Genomic DNA, 19,452 nt, shown 5'->3' with positions numbered 1-19,452 from the left:
TTATCTTACTTCCCGGATTTCAATCTCTAGACTAGTCTATGAATTCCTTTTGATACGCTTCATAATGGGCGAGAGCACTTGTAATGAACTTCTGTGACTTCGTCGGTCGCTGATTGGAAAAAGGTTGCCGTATAGGTTTGGAACCAACATTGAATCGGTATTCATTGCATAGTTGCTGCTATGATTGTAATTCATAGACGATGATTTCAGTGAAAAGTCGACTTGAATTATTAAATCTGACAAAGTGAGATACTATCTCAGTATCCCCATACTTCATACTGGTACACAAGTTGCAAAAGGAGCAGCAACTAACATGTAATCCGAGAAAAACATTTACACAACTATGAACTTCAGCCTACTACTGAAAAAGTGGCTTGTCAGAAAACTCAAAGTGGCTGGTAGATTTGGCTAACTTCTGGCTCTTGTCCTCAGCATCATTGCATCATAAATTGTGATGTGTTTTCTCTACAGATGAGTGAAATTTTCAGGGTGTACATCCTGGTGGAGGCAGTAAGCAGTAATTATTTGTCAACAACTGCCATACAGTTTCTTATATCATGTCACTAAAAAGTATGTTGTTGTGTAGCTATAGTGTTACCTTGCCAGCATTACCATTATTAGTTATTGCTTTTCCAATATCTATATTTTTGAAATCTTAATCATGTGTACCTTTTCTGGTGATTTATTTATTTATTTGTTGGGTTTTTTTGGTTTGTTTGTTTTTTTTGGGGGGGCTGTGTTTTGTAGGAGTCGTCATCATCTGAGGAAGATGAGAATACTGTACAACCTGAACAGTCAAACATTAGGAAAAGACGACGTGTTGCTTACCAGTCTGAACAGCTATCACAGGTGCTAGATTGCATGGATGAACAGGACAGGCACAGTGCTCATGAAAAAATGTACAGGTTTGTAGAAAACTACCTTTGATGTCACTTATACACATTTGTTTTTTATTTCATTTGATTGACATGTGAACAACAGAAGTGTTAAAGTCAAGTATAAAAATTTGAACAGGCAGTGCTAAGACTGTATGGGTAAAATAATATTCAAAATGATGTTAGACATTTGCTATGATTTTTCAAAATCAAATAAGTAGGATTTTAAGCCTGTTAATCTTTGTTTTCTTTCATTGCTTTCAGCAATATATACAGAATTTAACAAGAGAAAGACTGGAAGAAGTGACCATGGAATTGATCAGAAGGCAACCGGATGCATGGGCAGACTTTGTCTTGGATGGAACCGATCAAGGCTTCAATCAGTTTCATCAGCAGCCATCCCCTGATCCAAAACCTGATGACATAGTATCCTCCTCGTGGTGTAGGTGTGGAGAATGTCGACCAATGCCTTCACAGGTTGAAAACAAATGTTGTGCAAAAGGACTGGCCAAGAATGCATAGCAAGGACATGGTTATTTCAACAACTTGTTATGGACCCTAATGTTTTAGAAATTGCCATGAGAACAGTTGCAGACACTTATGCACAAGATCAACCAAGGAACAATGCATGCTACAGACACTTTGCATATCGCCAGTTTATATATTGGCAACATGGTCGGTTGGGCAGAGGAAACCGTCGTGTTATTCCATCATGTTGTGTTCTAGTTATTAGAAGACGCTATCCAAGTCCTAATAACGTGTATGTTGGCTACATAGAAGGAGAAATTCAGGACTAGCTGGTGAACTGTGAACTGCTTTATTTATCCTCGATGCCGTCAAAGTAGATATTGACAACATAAACCACAATATTTCTGTTCAAACAATTTTTTATTAACATTTGAATATGCATGTGATGTGTCTGGTTCACTTTCTTCAGGTATGTATCAGTCATTGCAAACTGGTAATATACAATAAAATGAACAACACCTTGAGCTGTCCTATAGCATGGTCATTCTTACAAAACTGTATGCATGGACATTCATGATGTCTGTTTTTTCTGGGGTATGTACCACTCCTGAAAAGTCAACTTTTATGAAATTTCAATAATTCACATAAACCCCTTCAAAGCCCAGGAAAAATAAATTTACACTTCCGGATGATTAACTTCAAAAACAAATGTTAACTTTTGCATGAAATTCATAGGGATCCAAGCCAGCTAAAAACTGCAAAATAATTCATTGAAAATGGCAGTTTTACCACACAATCTCGTTTGGAAAACTAAAGCAGTGAATCAGAGAACTAATTTTTCAGTTCTTCTTGGCTTTATGCCACATGTGTATTTACGAAATACTGAAATGTTAGGTGTTGAGTAGATAAACCTTCTACTACTATTCAGGCCATCAACTATCCTCTCCACAGTGCAAGGTTGGCTGAATACTGAGGCCAGTGTGTGTCACTGATTTTGAAGCTAAAAATTCAATGATGTCATTTGACCTACATGTAGCTTGGGTATGATATCTCTGCTCCAACATAGTGACAGACTCAAGTACACAATAAAGTTTTTATCAATGAAACAAATGACCAAACAGTTTATATAAATTGGTTCATGAACCTCTCAAAAAATTAACCTGAGTTCAGTAATTTTAGAACAGCAGTTTTCTGTTACTGGATATGACAGATACACGTATCAATAATGCAATATTTATGTCAATGATAAAATCAATGGAGGCAATAGAAGATCACACTATGACTACTTTCAAAGGTTTCTTATGTTCTATTTCCTTGCTGGATAAAGTTTACTGTGCATTCATTGATTAGAACTACCAGTAAGTTCATGAGACTGTGATGTGGCAAATCTACTCTGATACTGTGCTGTAACTTGACTTAAACTAGGCCTTGTCACCAAATGTCTAGTGCTATGGATTCGCCTGGGATCATTCTCATCCAAGGACACATGCCAGGACATATGGCCATAGTCATTTTGCCGAGACTGGAAGATCTGCCTTTGCAGCTCACCAATGTATTCATACTTCTTGGGCTCTAGTTTGGCAGTAGGATAAAACCTCTTGGACTGCTTAGAGTATTTGACTTCAAACCTGAAAAACAATCATGCAGATAGTTTTAAAGCAACTTTCAAGCAGTATAGATTATCATAAACATGACTGTGTGATTCTAATGTATCCTGATATGTCAAACATAACAAGATTGTGATTATGCAGCCTATTGTAACAAGTCTAGACGGTACAATCTGAAGTTCAAATCCATAACCAGCATCAGGATAGTTTTGTAGGCTATTCACACTTTCAACAATATCATTTACCAATGTGTGTGGAGGCAATGTGTCAGTACTAAAGGGTCTACAATAGTAACATTAGGGTATTTCTTGATTTTCATTGTGAATATAAAATGAAGTTTCTTGTTCTGCCTACAGCAATCCTACAAAGCCGAGTATGTACTGGTAGGAATAATGAATATTTCATCATACTTGCAGTATAACACACCTTGGTTTCCCTTCTTTGTCCAGTGCTTGCTTCCGATTAGTATGTTTATTAAAATCTATGGCAGCCAACTGAATTCTTGCTTTATAGGCAACATATCTGAAGTTCAAGAAAATATGAAATGGTCATGTTTTAAATTTGGATTTTCCTCATCCCTAAAGAGTCTACGATGAAAATATGGATAAAACTGTACATGCACATCGTTTACATTATACAGCATGACTTCAATAATTTGCAGACGTAATACTGCCCCCAAATTTTACTTTCCCAAGACATAAACAATCAGTCTAACAGTAATTTCCACGTACAATCAGTACACTGTAAAATTTGTCTATTAAAATGGGACATTGAAGACAAGGAGAATATTTTTTTGGGTTTGCAGAGGTGTTCGGAGTCTGGTTTATTGAAGTTCTTTGAACACAGTGTTGTATGTAGAAGATGTACTGAGTGCAACCAGATTTGGTTTAGACAAGCTGTACGGTGCAACATATGATACTAAAGAACACACAAATATACTTACGTGTACGCATGTCTCTTTGGGGCATACATCAAAAGGTGACTGTGGAAAGACTCCACAAAGCCACTGTGTCTGGGGAAAAATGAAACAAATAGCATCAAATGACACTCTGCTTCCAGCTGGATCATTATAAACACATACTCATATGTCACAAATATTATCTCTCTGTATTAAAGCAAGACCTGGGTCTGTCAGGCAGCCTAAACAGAAAAATTCACACAGACCTGTACAGAAACCTGTACAGTTTCCATTACATGTAACGGTACAGACATGAGCACACAGCTGTACCAGCTCTGAAAATCTACAGGGACTGTACCAGCTATGAGAAATACTCGTCTGACATAGCATTGTCATAGGTCAGCAAAATGGTGTTACCACGAACAGTTGCATTTCATATCATGAACCATAGATGTGCACACCCTTGTTTCAAGGCCAGTAAAAATAGAGCTTGTAGATGCTGTGCTAGAATGCTGACAAAAGTATGCACATCTTTCCTATGATAATAAAGAGTTCCTGTGTAGCATACATGTATTTGTTCATTAATATTAACCACTGATAGTTTTCTCATAATGAACATATCTGAACACCCATCGAAACCTAAACACAAAAATTTCTAAAGATTTGAACAAGGCATTGCAAAAGTTGCAGATTTCAGTGGATTCTGTTATTGTACTTGAACTTTCTGTGTCAAGGATTGTTCCAAATGAGTGTACAGACATGGCTATGGTAGCAAATAACAACATACCTGAAATTTACATAGTAGCTGAATGTTCTCAGGAATCTTTTATCTTCAACAATCCCTTTGAGTGCCAAGTGAGCAGGTGACCCTTTCTGTAGCCATGGTCTTTGCTGATTCTCCTCTGTCAATGGTGAATGTGCACATTTGCCATAAGTTCCATCAATATTTAGCAGCCATTCATGTTCATTTACAACATGATGCAGAATGCCAAACCATATTGCCTATTGGGTAAACACAATAAAAAAGCATTTGGCACCAATATATTTATGATGCTGCTTATTTGTTAGCACTATTTACCCATGCAGTACATTCCACATGCTTAAAATTTCAACATGGATATAAGCCTCAATAACTAGTACTGCTGTACTCCACACATTTCAGATTAGACAGAACATGAAAAACTTACAGTATGTTCACGGTGCAGTCATAGTGGATTGTCATGTAAAATATCACTGACAGTATTTGTACATTGTTACACACTGTCCTGATGCTACCATCAAAGAGTACTGTCTGTAAATTGGTGGACAGACTGACTAACATGTGAAACACACACTTCCCTTCTTCTCAGGCTGTTTTGTATTTTAACATTAAAAATACTCACTTTCATTTTCCTTTCACTTCCCTTGCTCTCTTTGGCAGCATACCAGAAGTGATTTCTGATAGTTGATGCCCATGGCAAAAGGTCTCGACATTTCTTATTTTGGGAAGCCTGTAGACCATGATAAAATTAAGTGAAATTTAGATATGTACATATTGCCTCTGCATTTTTTTGCAATTCAGCACAATACACTAACAAATACAATGTAGCTAAAACCTTCCTTTCCCATGGTGTAGCACTGGATATAAAACTGGGCCAGCCCAATGCTAGCCTACTGACAGTCTGATATTTATCATATTCTTTATCCAACATCCTGTTCTTTGCTCATGTAGTCATATACTAATGATGTGATATCCATATCTGTGTTGTTACACTTAAAGCTCATAAGCTAAGAAGTGTCAAATCAACAATTACTAAGGTACATGTATCAAATGATCTTATAAAATCCACAAAGTTTCAACAAACACTTCTTGGTCAGTAGTCTGAATAAACTGCATGATTTATGATATCTAACATGTTGCTCCACTATGACAATGCCAGCTGGCAAAATGTTTTCCTTTGTTACTCTGAAATTTAAAGAATTCAGCATACTTTGCCGTCTTCAATACCAATACCAATACCAACTTGAATAGCAGATGAGATTCAAGAAAATTTTGCCTGCAAAGAACTAACATGATGTTAAGCTATGAAAGTGTGCATTGATAAACTAAAGATAACATACCTTTACTACCTTTTGTGAATGTTCTTTCCTCCATGCCACAAGTCCCAGGAATGTTTGACTCCTTTAAACTTATCACACTTTTCTGGATGTAATAGAGAGTAAAACAGAAAAAAATTATATATACATATATATAAGTATTTATAACAATAATCTATATTTATCATTAAAGGAGCATTAATAAAGTCAGGTGTAGAATACTATCTGAATACTATCTGATGACCACTGTGAACAAAATATACCATTTTGAAATAGATGTTGTCAGTCAATAATGAGAATGGTAAATGCAGGAAAAGCTGTCCAGAGGAGTGTTAAAAGCAACAAATACTAATCTTGTATATAAATGATATACTGATGCAGATTCACTTTCTAACAGTGACCCTAACACCAAAGGTTTGTGAGTTTCATTTTACATGAATTGTACTGTAACAGTTCAATGGCTAGGTCAGCTGGTGGAAGCAATATCAAACCTCTAGGACTATGCTTGCTTTGCTCTCTCCCTACCTGAGTCTCAGACATCACTAACCCTAAGTTGACTTAGCTGATGGATAGGAAATTACTCAAAAACTAAGTACTTGAACTCTGTGAATCATGAATGACTTCTGTAACAGTAATCACCTAATCATGCATTAAAGGTATACTGTCACCTGTTCCAATTTTGCCACTGTTACCATGGAAAGAGAAAATCTAACCAATCACAGATTTTAAGCGGGTTGCCGCTTTTTAAAAACAGCGCCCCAACATGGGCATTTTGAATACCAAGGAATGTCCCTTTGACCATATATGGGCATATTTAGATTACAGGTGACTGTATACCTTTAGCACATATAGGTTTTTGCCACCCTAATCTGCAAGTCATCAAAAGTGGTTTGCTCAAGGTCATGAAGGTCTGATAGTATTCTACGGGCAATCCCATAATTTGCAGAACAGAATGAATAGCTTATAATGTAAAATAGGAGTAGCTAAGATTACAAATTTATCCTTTTTAAATTTTAGTCAATAATGTATACCATCACTTTTACTACAGAAGAGACATGTACATACTCAAACGTACATACATGCATATATAAATATGTACAATGAAAGACATACAAAATATATCCATGTACTGCAGCACAAACACTTACTCATGACTGCAGCTATCTGTGAATGTGCATCTGTCACCATCTCATCAATGACTATGTTCTTCTGTAATTGATCCATGGACCTTTCAAAACCAAGCCGCTCCATGTTTGGACTTTTACCATTCACTTCTCTGACATCAACCACTTCTGTGTGAACTATCACCTTTTTTTCTGGATCACCAACATTGTATGATAGATACTGTGATGAATGACCCGGTGAATCATTTCTTCCATCACCACTTAGTAAAGCTTTCTCACCTTGGTAAGCACTCAGTAACTCAGCCTGAAGAGTCTTCCAAAAATGATCAATCGTTGGTGCTAGGTATAGATTTTGCATACGATAGAATGTAGTTTGTGATATGTTAGCGATGTTAGCAAACTGGAACATCAATTTGATCTTTGCAAAACTGTTCCCAGAAAGTAGAATACAGGCTGCTATTTGAAGATTTCCAGCAAACATATCATGGACTCTAGGTGTGATTGCCAACTTCCAACAGGGTGCCCAGCATGACATGTCCAGGTAACAATAACTGCAGTACCAATGAATGCTGTCTTATATGCAAGGGCTTCTTTACAGTCTTTTTATTACATAAGTTTCCATTGGATTTTTTAAGCAAGTCCACAATGCAAGGAACAAAAGCTATACACTTCTGCTGTTCAATCACATTCATATCATCATCAATGTCATCAACCATCAGTTCATCATTGCTGATGTCATCTGTACCAGTGTCCTGAACATCAAACACAGCTTCCTCAATGGACACATGTGGATTGCCTCTGAAATGGGATGGAAAGTCCATTGAACATTGTAGTAAAACATTTTAATTTGTTGAGTAAACATTCATGTAGCAGCACAACCTAACAGGAACATCAAAAACTGAATACTGCTCACCTTCCTGCACTGCAGTTTAACTCGGAGTGAACATCACTTTCTCCATCGCTGGAGTCACTTTCAATAGCTGACAGAGTGTCTTCACTATCTCTTTCTTCACTATCTCAAAAAAGCAAAAAAATAATCATTCGATATTTTTCAAAAGTCCAAAACAAGAAAAATAGCGTCAATGACACTGTAGCTTCCATCCTGGACTATTTAGTGTTTGTTCTCTGGTCAGATATTTGAACATGTGTGAAAGGGATAAAGTGCATGAAGTGAAAATACTTAAATGAAATGTACTGGAGACAGTTAAATATGTTTAATGTAATTATTCAGAATATAAAATGGAAAAAATACAGAATTAGATATATCGAATACTGTGATACAACCATTATCTCAACAAGTCATTTACAATGACATAGTCCCCACTTGTAATAGGAGTATTAGTCTTGATGGGGCAGGAAAATGTGGTCATTAAGAAGTATCACTGGAGTGTATATGTTGAGATCTATGGGCACATAGGTCTATGTCGTTGTTCCCAATTTGAAACACATGAGGCATGTCTAAGTTATGGTTCTAAATCGGGAAAAAAGATCAGACCTCTAGCAGTATTGGCCAGCCAGAAATACATATGCACATTATAAATGAGGTACAAGATGTGACATCTTAAGGTCTAATATCCTATCAAAATTGGAGGGTATAGAACTTGTGGTTACTGAAATATGCATATATATGTATAATCAAGGTCAAAGGTCATCGAGGTCACATGACATTTTGAAAAAAAAAATTATATTGCTAATTAATCCCTATATGCCAAAAAATCAGATCTCTAGCTCTATTCGCTTGCCCAGAATTAGATGTGTACATAATTAATGAGGTAAAGCGTGTGTTGTCATAAGGTCTCCCATCCTACTAAATACAAAGGACATAGCACTTGTGGTTACTTATTTATTGACATAAACATATATTTTAGGTAAAAGATCATCGAGGTCACGTGACATTTGGTCAAAAAATTTCTCTCCTATAGTTATCCCTATATACCAAAAATCAGACATCCAGCTCTATTGGCTCGCTCAGAATGAGATATGCGCATAATTATTGAGGTACAGTATGTGGCGTCATAAGGTGTCCAATCATACCAAACATGAAGGGTGTAGCACTTGTGGTTACCGAGTTATGGAAAAATATTTATATTTGAGGTCTCAAAGTCACCGAGGTCACTTGACATTTTGTCAAAAAAATTGTTTTGCTAAGTTATCCCTATATACCGAAAATCAGACCTCTAGCTCTATTGGCTCGCTCAAAATTAGATATGTGCATAATTAATGAGGTACAATATGTGGCGTCATAAGCTGTCCCATCATACCATATATGAAGGCTGTAGCACTTGTGGTTACTGAGTTATGGACAAATATGTATATTTGAGGTCAAAGGTCACCGAGGTCACGTGACATTTTGTCAAAAAAATTGTATTGCTAAGTTATCCCTATATACCAAAAATCAGACCTCTAGCTCTATTGGCTCACTCAAAATTAGATATGCACATAATTAATGAGGTACAATATGTGGCGTCATAAGGTGTCCCATCATACCATACATGAAGGCTGTAGCACTTGTGGTTACTGAGTTATGGACAAATATGTATATTTGAGGTCAAAGGTCACCAAGGTCACGTGACATTTTGTCAAAAAAATTGTTTTGCTAAGTTATCCCTATATACCAAATATCAGACCTCTAGCTCTATTGGCTTGCTCAAAATTAGATATGTGCATAATTAATGAAGTACAATATGTGGCGTCATAAGCTGTCCCATCATACCATATATGAAGGGTGGTAGCACTTGTGGTTACTGAGTTATGGACAAATATATATATTTGAGGTCAAAGGTCACCAAGGTCACGTGACATTTTGTCAAAAAAATTGTTTTGCTCAGTTATCCCTATATACCAAAAATCAGACCTCTAGCTCTATTGGCTTGCTCAAAATTAGATATGTGCATAATTAATGAAGTACAATATGTGGCGTCATAAGCTGTCCATCATACCATATATGAAGGGTGGTAGCACTTGTGGTTACTGAGTTATGGACAAATATGTATATTTGAGATCAAAGGTCATCAAGGTCACATGACATTTTGTCAAAATATCCGAGATATCTGCGTGAACGGATGGACTCACGGATGGACGAACAGACAGACATGACCCAATCTATAAGCTCACTGGACTTCATCCGTGGGGACTAAAAATTGTGTCACTGCATCCTTTTTGCAATATGAATACGATGAGAAACTAAATTTTTATTTTTCGTGGCCTTATACATGGGAGTCTATGGAGATCTGCCTTATACATGGGAGTCTATGGACGTGTAAACTAAAAATATGCAAATTTCACCACGATTTGCCAAAATTTGGGAAAGGTCACTCCTATGCACTTCCATACCAAGTTTCAAATCAATCGGACTTGTGGTTTCAGAGCAGGAGATTTTTTGACCAAAATGGGAGAAAATTACAAAAAAATTCATGAAAAATAGCAAGTCCAAGATACTGACCCAAGATGTGCACAATCATTTATGTCAGCCCAAAGTACTTACATGCTGATTTTTCATGTAATCTGCTCAGTGGTTCTTGAGTTTTTTCAATTTTGACTGTTTTTACATTTTTTCACTTAATTTGCATATTTTTGGCAATGACAACTTCATTTGAACAAAATCTCATCTACAGCCCATCATCCATGTACACACCAAATATCAAGATGAAATGTACAGCGGTTTTGGAGTTTTTGATGTTGACGGACAGACATACAGACATACAGACATACAGACATACAAGACATACATACATACATACAGACATTTCCCTAGCCTATAAGAATAGCTTCCATTGCCATATATACATATGGCTATTGGAGCTAAAAATCACTACATTTTGTATTTCAAAAAAGGAGAACAGTAAACATACATGGTCTACTAGTACCAGTATGTCTGTCAGACAAGTATGATCACAAAATTGTAATAATTGAATGTGCATATCAACAACATGGATAGTGTGTAACTGTACATATAAATTAAACTGAATTTCCAGTTATGATTACAGATAATGGAGCATCTGAACACTGATTAAGGATGGAAACTTTTAGTCTGACATCTATACATTATAGATGTGATGTTGTCTTTTAATTCTAGATGGGATACAAGTGGTAAGGGAAAACGAAAAATAAAATTGTTCAAATATTGTTATAAATCTGCAAAGTATATTTTTACGTGAATAACATGATATCTTAAAAAAACACTCGCCCATAAAAATGGCAGGAATACTACCATTCAGTCTGATTTTCTTCTCTATACCTCACAAAATTCAGTATCATTAGAAGTACATACCAAAGAGGTTGTTTACAAATGCCTGGTTTCCTTGGAGTTGATGTTGCAATGGGGCCTTGGCATACATCTGCAAATATAACATACAAGTGAAAATATAAAATGGGTTCAAGAAGTACTAGAAAGCATTCACAAACACCTCTGGAGGAAGGGGGTATGGTAGGGGCAAGAAAATCAGGACAGTTTTGAAATACATCTAACAAACTCAGAACTTCTCAAGTTTCCTCCTTTCAATTGGCAATACAACAAAACAGGTAAGAAAGTTTAATATTGGTATGGCCAGATTTCAGATTTCTTAAGTTTATGGACGTTTAACAACACTTTCTGCACACAGCAAATACCAGTCACATTATCTTGTTGAAAAGCAAAACTGTGATCCTATATCAAGCCCCCAGGTGTTTGTAAATGGTGCCTAAAATTTTAGGAAAAGTGCCAACAACAAAATACATGCATTTGTCAGCATCTGATTTTTCAAAATTGGAATGGACATGCAGGCATAATCAAAGTTACAACATTTTCATCTACAGTAAGTTTCTCTACATTTTAATTACTCTTATTTTGAAATTGATAGAAAACAGAAAGTGGAACAACAATTACATAAACACTACTATTTTGACTAAAAAGATTATAGTTAGTGGAAATTCCCATAGAGAATACTACACATGCATTTCTACAACTAGCAGAAAAAACTTGCTGAATCATCGAAACAATCAGTCAAACAAATAATGAAGTGTGTAGTTAGGGTCGAAATAGTGGTGGTACATGCCCTTTGGGGTAGTCATCATTATGTAATAAAAATGAATATATAAAACATGTTTTAATAAAAAATTTATATAAAAACATGAAACGACCAACAAATTGAATAAGGTATTATCAAATAATATGTACATGTGCCAACATGATTTTGTGGGGGCTAGAAGACTAGTGAATGTTATAAGGTAATTACCATATCATGCATATAATTTTACTTCATCTTGTCATAGACTTAATCAAAGCAAGTGTCCATTCAACACTTAGGACATTTGTCAGTTTCTCTACATTTCAAATATATGTAAAAAAATAAATGCAAAAAGTAAAGATTTCAACATCTTATGTAAAATACTAAAATTTGTAGAAAAGCATTCCGAAAATCATTAAATAGTCAAACCGTGATGTACTATAGTTACCTTTGAGAGTACCTTCAATGGGAGAGATGCTAAGAAAAATCTTGAGCTGTTATAAATATCATGAATGGCACGACCATGCACTCTTTACAAGAGACCCTTTCCATGCTTCTCCAGTGTCTAAATTCTTTGCAGAACAAATTATAGATTCTGCTCTACTAATGTGAAACTGTTTCACTTCTACTTGTTATGTTATACTTGCATGGAGAGTGCCCTATAGCTGGCTACATGTAATTATCATAAAGACACTACAGTGTATATATGCCTTTGCTGCAACCGTGCGTGGGTAGGCCTATACACTAATCATGGAGACTAACAATATTACGAGGTTGACAGTGTAAAATGAAGATTTTTTACGCAGGAGAGATTTCAGCCTGCGTTTCAGCACTAAAACTTGGAAACTTGAGACAATTTGGCCTTAGATTCAGAAACCAGAGACATTTCGGTACGTTTTTTTCTAGCTTTTCTAGCTCCATGTTTCTCGCTTCATGTTTGATCGCTGTCTGGGCATGGCCATGGAGGTAGAAGGAGAGATCTCTTCTTCTACCTCCATGGTCTGGGTAAGTTTGTACATGCACTTGCACTTGCAGGCTTTGTAGCTGTGGGTCCATAGCTGTGGTGTTTTCGGACGGGGTTTCTGACTTTTACATGCTGGTTTTGACTTTTACGTCAAAACCAGCACGTAAAAGTCGGAAATCCCGTCCAAAAACAGCACACTATGGACCCACAGCTATTACCAGACACCATCCTCCGTATTCGGTGTGCACATGCTGCGTTCCCGAAAATTGCCGGACAGGCTTTACAACTAACATGTAAACTGATACAATGTACAAGCTCACAAGAACGATCCACTCACCTTTTGGATTGGATAGTAGCAGCTGTAAGTTCTCCACTTGTGTTTCCACGTCTTTGACTGTCTCCGTCGGAGCCACACTCACGAACAGAGGGAAAACATTCGTGACAGTTTTCCCGGTGGGAAGCAAGGACATGTTCGGCAAATTTTGCATTTGATGCAGTCATGTAGCGGACTGCCTTCGCCTCCTTCCATGTCTCGTGTGCACTGTACAAATAAATTTTAGTTTTGTCCCTTCTTTTTACCCAATTCGGAGCCTTTTCACGACCTCCAGCACAGACTATGGTCGCCGCCATCTTGCTTGTGAGCCTTGGTAATACACTGCCTTATGGGATACACTGTACATTTATCCTCGTAACCAGAGACTCGGTCTGGCACCTGCGCAGACGACGATAACGGCGCTTTAAACTGATCACATAAGGGAGAACTCTATCAACACAGGAGAGTGAACAAAAAATCACTGCAGCTTAGCGGTAATGTTGACTTTTCAGATCCTCAGATGTCAGACCTCAGATCCTATAACTTCAGACGCAGATTCGAATTAAAATTTCTCAATTTTCAAAGTTTGATGTAATATACTGATAATTAAATTATAATTTAGATTTGAAAAGGCTTTAGAAATTATTTTCTTTCAATCTTGAATCTTGAACTTAAAAACTTCGATCTCAGAATCAGAACGTCATCAGTCGAAGACAGGGTGCGCAATGATTCCACTTGTTATGTCATCACGTGAACGTTCCCTCATAGAGATAAACACACCCGCGATCGATCGTGTCATAAATGCTGGCTATCGACAGTCCGTATTTTACCATCGTTCGTAATATTGATGGCAAGGGAATATAACTAATCCATGTTGGAGGCCAGTGACCCCGGGCTAAATCAGAATTCATGATCAGGGGTCGGAAGAAGCAAGTTAGCTAATCTGAAATTGTAGACCCGTGTTCGTTGAAACTTGTTGTGCGAAAACGTTTATGTAGACTTTTTTTGTTTCATAACTAACTTTTACATGTCATATTCAAATTATTATTTTAAATATTGCAATCATACTGTTAATACGGGTATTGTAAAAGGCTTTTAAATTCGAATCTGCATCTAAAGTTATAGGATCTGAAATCTGAGATCTGAATCTGAAATCTGAATCTGAGGATCTGAAAAGTCAACTCTACCGCAGCTGAGCTTACTTCTGGGATCAACCCTCCAGTCGTTTTCTAACCACACTCCTCGTGGTCTATAAAACGAGCATCTAAAGCAAATCCTCCTTACAAAATCAGAGCTCGTTATGTAACTTTGACCAACATGTGAAGGAGTAAGCATTCCGTCCATATCCGGAACGACAACCGAAGTCCGAGTGAGTTAATTCAAACAAACTTTGCCTACATCGCTCAAACAGTTAAAAGGTTTCACGATAGCGGTTTTAACAACGGGACTCTGAATTGTTTTGCTTAATTTGTCTCCATTTTACGTCACAACTTATCGTGTAAAACCAAGATGCAATCTGTCATCAAATTGGCACTACAATCAACCATACTAAAAAGATTGCTGAGCAATACAAAAAACATCATCTGGCAAAGAAAATCAAAAACTGAAAAGGCTGCCATATAACTCAAAGTCGTTGGCATGAATTATATAAACCAATACTCTCCTCAGACCAAACCGATTTCAAAGGCCGTTTACAACAAATATTGTTAACGAAACCATGAAACCTGGGAATGGCTAAACACAGAGAAATAAGATTTATTTCTCGAAACAGCCCCCCACAACATGCTTTTCAAACACCGGAAAGCAGGCAACAATATCGACCCAAAATCTATTAAAAAGTCCATGAAAAATTGACACAAAACCGAAAGTTCGGATGATCGATTTAAATGCCTAAAACAAACTAATCATTGTCAGATTAGTACAACATTTACTGTTAACATAATGAGCACTAGCGCTCAAAATATGGCTCATCCGTATAAGCGTCCAGAAACTTCGGTCGATGCTGGGTCATGTTAATTATAATATGACACCACACACCGGATCGCTTACTATAGAGCCAGTCAATAGTGGCTAACTCTCTCAATAACGAATCTGGCTTCTCCTCTTCGAGGACGAAGATGACTTTATCACACAGCCAAGTGGAGGGGATACAAAACAACAGAGCGACTGATGAAGGAACCCCATTTTTAGTTCCGAAACACTGTTAAGACGAATCACTCAATCAACAAGCCGGTTTACCGGGGACCCAGATCACATGACTAGGGTCAAAGCACTATCGATTCACGGTGTCTTGCCATGTATTCCACACAAAATAAATGCAATAATCCTTTAATTCACCATATCGTAATGTTAAACAAACTCGGTAGAGCCGATGTGTGGAGTTACCCTCATTTCCCTTTACATTAAACTGACGTCGTCGATGGGAAGTAGGTTTATGATGTTTTAAAATTTTATTTCATTAAATCAAAGTATACGCAAGCAAACTTAAATGTAAGCTTACGCCATACTGTCACACAAGCATCGCAAAAAAAAAAAATAGAAACAAATTTCCATTTTGTATGGCCTTCCGTTCCGTTCCGTACCGTTTCTTCGATTAGGGTAAGCCGCTAGGCCCCCCTATATATACGACAATTCTCCCGTTGACGAGTATATGTATCTAGGGTGGTGAATTACATCGTTTACAGCCATAATGAGCCACAAACCAACGGCACTGAAAAAAACAACGCGTGACAGACAAGGTGCTTTACTATATTTCCGATTTGGACCTGTCAGTGAGATTCACAGGTCATGATCGTGTCATATGCGGGTAAGCCTAATTTGTGTGCTGCGTGCCGCGATCCACGATCCGCGTGCCGCGAGCCAAAGTTTAAGCCAAAGCTTAACATGCAAGATTAGCATGTTAAGCTAGAAAAAGGTGCATTTTCACTCCAATTTAGTTCATTGATTCATTTTCATGGATAAAACAACATTCGGGCTTCAACGCCGCCTTCTAAATGCATAAACTGGTGACCAGCGAATGTGAGTTTACGAATTCTACATCAAGGGGCATATGCAGAAAGGGACTCGAGAGAAATTATAGGGAGGGGAGGCCAGTATTTTTCAAAATCACACTGCCCGTAAAATTGTAACATTAAAAATTGATCAATCAAAATTCTGTACATTAGTTTTGTAGACCATATGATAAGGCTGTTATATTTCAAATATCTATAGGTCTTAAGCCATGATAATATTAAGATTTTTACAATATTACTTTTGAAAATTTATGACCTTTGACCTGCCCAATCCCCCCCCCCTGTGAAACTAAGCTGTGGCTTATCCTACGTAAGAGTCCAAGACGGCTTTGGTCCATCAAACTGTGACTGGTATAGGACACCGGCCTTCGACCCACAAATGATCCTGTACCTCACTAATTATGCACATCTATAAATTATAGGCTGGCTAACAGAAGCGGGGGTCTCCAGTTTACTGGACGGAGATGATTATGTTAACTAAATTTTCTGCTAAAATATCAAGCAACCAGGATGACATTTGACCTAGCCAATATTGCTATTTTGCTGGACGGCCATCAGGGGAGGAAAGTATACGGCAAAATTATCAAGTAACCGGGATGACCTTTGACCTGAATTTAACTTATTTGCCAGTATACTAGTGCAACAGCCTTCATATTTGGCGTATGGCATATGAGGCGTCACATTATGAATTAGTAAAGATTTGTCAAATAAATATTATTGATTTTGACTATAGCACCTACAGGGATGGTAATAACAATTGGGGAGAGTCACTTTTCTCAGCATCATTTTGAAAAATTCGCCCTTCCTCCCTATTATTTTTTTTAGTCCCTTAACGGCCAGCACATGTTGAATTCGTGAACACACATATCGAGGTCACCACTTTTAAGCGTCTATTAAATGTGATTTAACAGTGAAGATGAATCGATGAAGTGAATTAGACTGAAAATGCACCTATTTCTAGCTTAACATGCTAATCTTGCATCGTGAACTTAAGCTCGCGGCACGCGGATCGAGGCGTGAATTAGGCTTACCCAATCAAAACACAGTGGGGTTTGTATTTCATAGTATTCAGTAACCTCTCCTCTTAATATCCGTCTCTCACAATGTAGTTACAAAGCAACATTCTTAGCCCTTAAAGTTCAAAGGTTGTACATGTATGTTTCATACGTTAACTTTTCAGGCCTCAAGTCATAGTTTTACGAGTTAATTGTTTTATATGTCCTCTGAATAATTAGGGCTTTCATATCGCCTCTCATGGTGGCGATTTTTACACACTTCGGACTATGTATAGCTTTTTTGCACCATTTTTTTAACGCAAGAGTTGAGAGGATACCAACAAACACATCCACTGATCCATGGACTAAAAATTACGATCATTTCCAAAAAACTAGTCTGTATGAGATATTCTAAGGATAAAATATTACCTGGAAACCAGTTCAACGATCACAAGATAGTTGAGAAACAACGGAGTTTTTATTTTCTTAAGTTATGGGCGAATTTATCATTTAGGGACTTGTCAGTTTCTTCGGCGGTGGGGTTGGGGGCAGTATTATTATTTTTTGCTGACGTCAAAAAGTGGCTGACCCCCCCCCCCATTTCCAAATTTCGAACACAGGGTGACCCCCCGTACAACAACGGTAAAACAAAAGTTGGATATAAATTATATATATAGATCGATATAATATTTTATATATATTTATATTTTAAACAGTCATTCTGTGTTTTATTGAAATTGTTGACATGTCAGTTATAAGATAGGAAATTCAAAGTGTCAATTTTAAAGTTTGAATACAGTACATTTTGAATGAACTGTGAATATATTTCACACTTTCTATACTAAACCAGATGTCCTGAAATGTTGTACAGAAATGGATGTCAATCATGAATATCAAACATGAAAAAGCAGTTAATCAAAAACTTTGATGGGTGTTAAAGACTTGCCAGCCATCCAATTAAATCTCCTGAAAAGCCATAGAGAGGTATTTTAGCCAAATCTGATGTGTGCGATGTCTGAGAGGACCTTTTCTTGTATCATTGACACCCCAGCTAATAATGACGAAAACTGCCTTTTTTAAACTGTTATTTTAGTCATAAAAAGCATCTTTTTACAGAAAACCTGAGACACACAGGAAAATGATTGCATCAATGAGAACGAAAGATATCTTGTCATTTTTCTATTTCTAAAATAAGTCACGGTATTAAAATATATATTGTGAAATATTTGTACATGTTGCTTTCTCATACTGAATTCTCTTAGAGAAAACATAAAAGTATCAAGAAGTTGTCATGCTTTTCATATGACGGCAGATTTCATAATGGTACACTTTCACTTAGCAAACATCAAGATATCTCTGACATATATCTCTGATTGGATAATTATCTCTGGATGATAAATACCAAATCGATCATTTTTCTGTCGAATTTTCAAAATCCTCTGAGAAAACGCCTTAAAGTAAGGCCCAGAATTGAGATGTGTCGCCAGATCAAGATAAGGAATGGTTTCCGTGTAATTTATGATTTTTAAAATCAAAACAAATGCACGTGGCTATCCCACGTCAAATCGGGGAGCTTTTGTAAACATCGTGGACATATATGCATCGCTATTTGCATATTCCATCTTGAGTGACACAACGTTGCGTATTTACAATAGTGACGTTGTTGGGCTTCTCCAAAAACCAGGATTTCTCCCGCTGTCAACAATAAACCGTAACAATGTTTGTTGAAGCACAGTCCCAACAATGGACCGTAACAATGTTTATTGAAGCACAGTCTCTCCGAAGCCTAGTCCAATGTCCGACATATAAAACTGTTTCCGCTGTTGCGGCCAAAAACTACGTGTCGCTTTTTTTACTAGTACGTCTGTCCATACCCATAGACTGTAAGACAACCAAAACTGTTCTCCATCCAACTTAATGTTACGACCGAAAACCAAAAAATTACGTCCACTTCCGTTAACATTTTACATGTGTGTCGACACGCAAGAAGAAAGTTCCATACTAAAATTCTTCGATCCTGCTCCGAAAGAAACTACGGCCGAAAAAAAACAACCAAAAACCACAACTTTTTATGGTATATAATGTCGGTCAATACAATGTCTGGCATTCAAAAACTGTTCCCAGAATCCCAACCTA

The 19,452-nt window shown here is 37.0% G+C and overlaps 1 protein-coding gene across 6 annotated transcripts; it reads right to left on the bottom strand.

Moving 5' to 3' along the window:
• Positions 1 to 1,678: 1,678 nt before the first annotated feature.
• On the bottom strand, positions 1,679 to 13,741 carry LOC139123456 (uncharacterized). Of its 6 annotated transcripts, none has more exons than XM_070689622.1 (9): positions 11,319 to 11,834; positions 7,962 to 8,060; positions 7,073 to 7,387; positions 5,949 to 6,030; positions 5,231 to 5,338; positions 4,636 to 4,850; positions 3,894 to 3,962; positions 3,377 to 3,472; positions 1,679 to 2,971 (listed from the first exon to the last, which is right to left on the bottom strand). In XM_070689622.1, exons 5-9 carry the CDS (start codon positions 5,234 to 5,236, stop codon positions 2,683 to 2,685), a joined length of 675 nt encoding a protein of 224 aa, XP_070545723.1. In that variant the 5' UTR covers positions 5,237 to 5,338; positions 5,949 to 6,030; positions 7,073 to 7,387; positions 7,962 to 8,060; positions 11,319 to 11,834; the 3' UTR covers positions 1,679 to 2,682. The 6 variants fall into 6 exon arrangements, with proteins under 6 accessions (XP_070545723.1, XP_070545731.1, XP_070545714.1 ...); XM_070689630.1 differs by having other exon boundaries at positions 7,073 to 7,361; XM_070689613.1 differs by lacking the exons at positions 7,962 to 8,060; positions 11,319 to 11,834 and having other exon boundaries at positions 7,073 to 7,539.
• Positions 13,742 to 19,452: the final 5,711 nt, after the last annotated feature.

Source organism: Ptychodera flava, chromosome 2 (assembly GCF_041260155.1).
Source record: "Ptychodera flava strain L36383 chromosome 2, AS_Pfla_20210202, whole genome shotgun sequence".
Classification (NCBI taxonomy): domain Eukaryota; kingdom Metazoa; phylum Hemichordata; class Enteropneusta; family Ptychoderidae; genus Ptychodera; species Ptychodera flava.
Note: the sequence above shows the minus strand (reverse complement) of the source record. Positions and strands in the feature narration are given on the sequence as shown.

Coding starts and splice junctions, on each gene's coding strand:
- LOC139123456 (XM_070689605.1), bottom strand. CDS start 13,627: ATGGCGGCGACCATAGTCTGTGCTGGAGGTCGTGAAAAGGCTCCGAAT. Junction 11,386..12,481: donor CATTGAAGGTACTCTCAAAG/GTAACTATAGTA, acceptor TTATATTTGCAG/ATGTATGCCAAGGCCCCATT. Junction 8,061..11,318: donor ATTTGTAAACAACCTCTTTG/GTATGTACTTCT, acceptor TTTTTGAGATAG/TGAAGAAAGAGATAGTGAAG.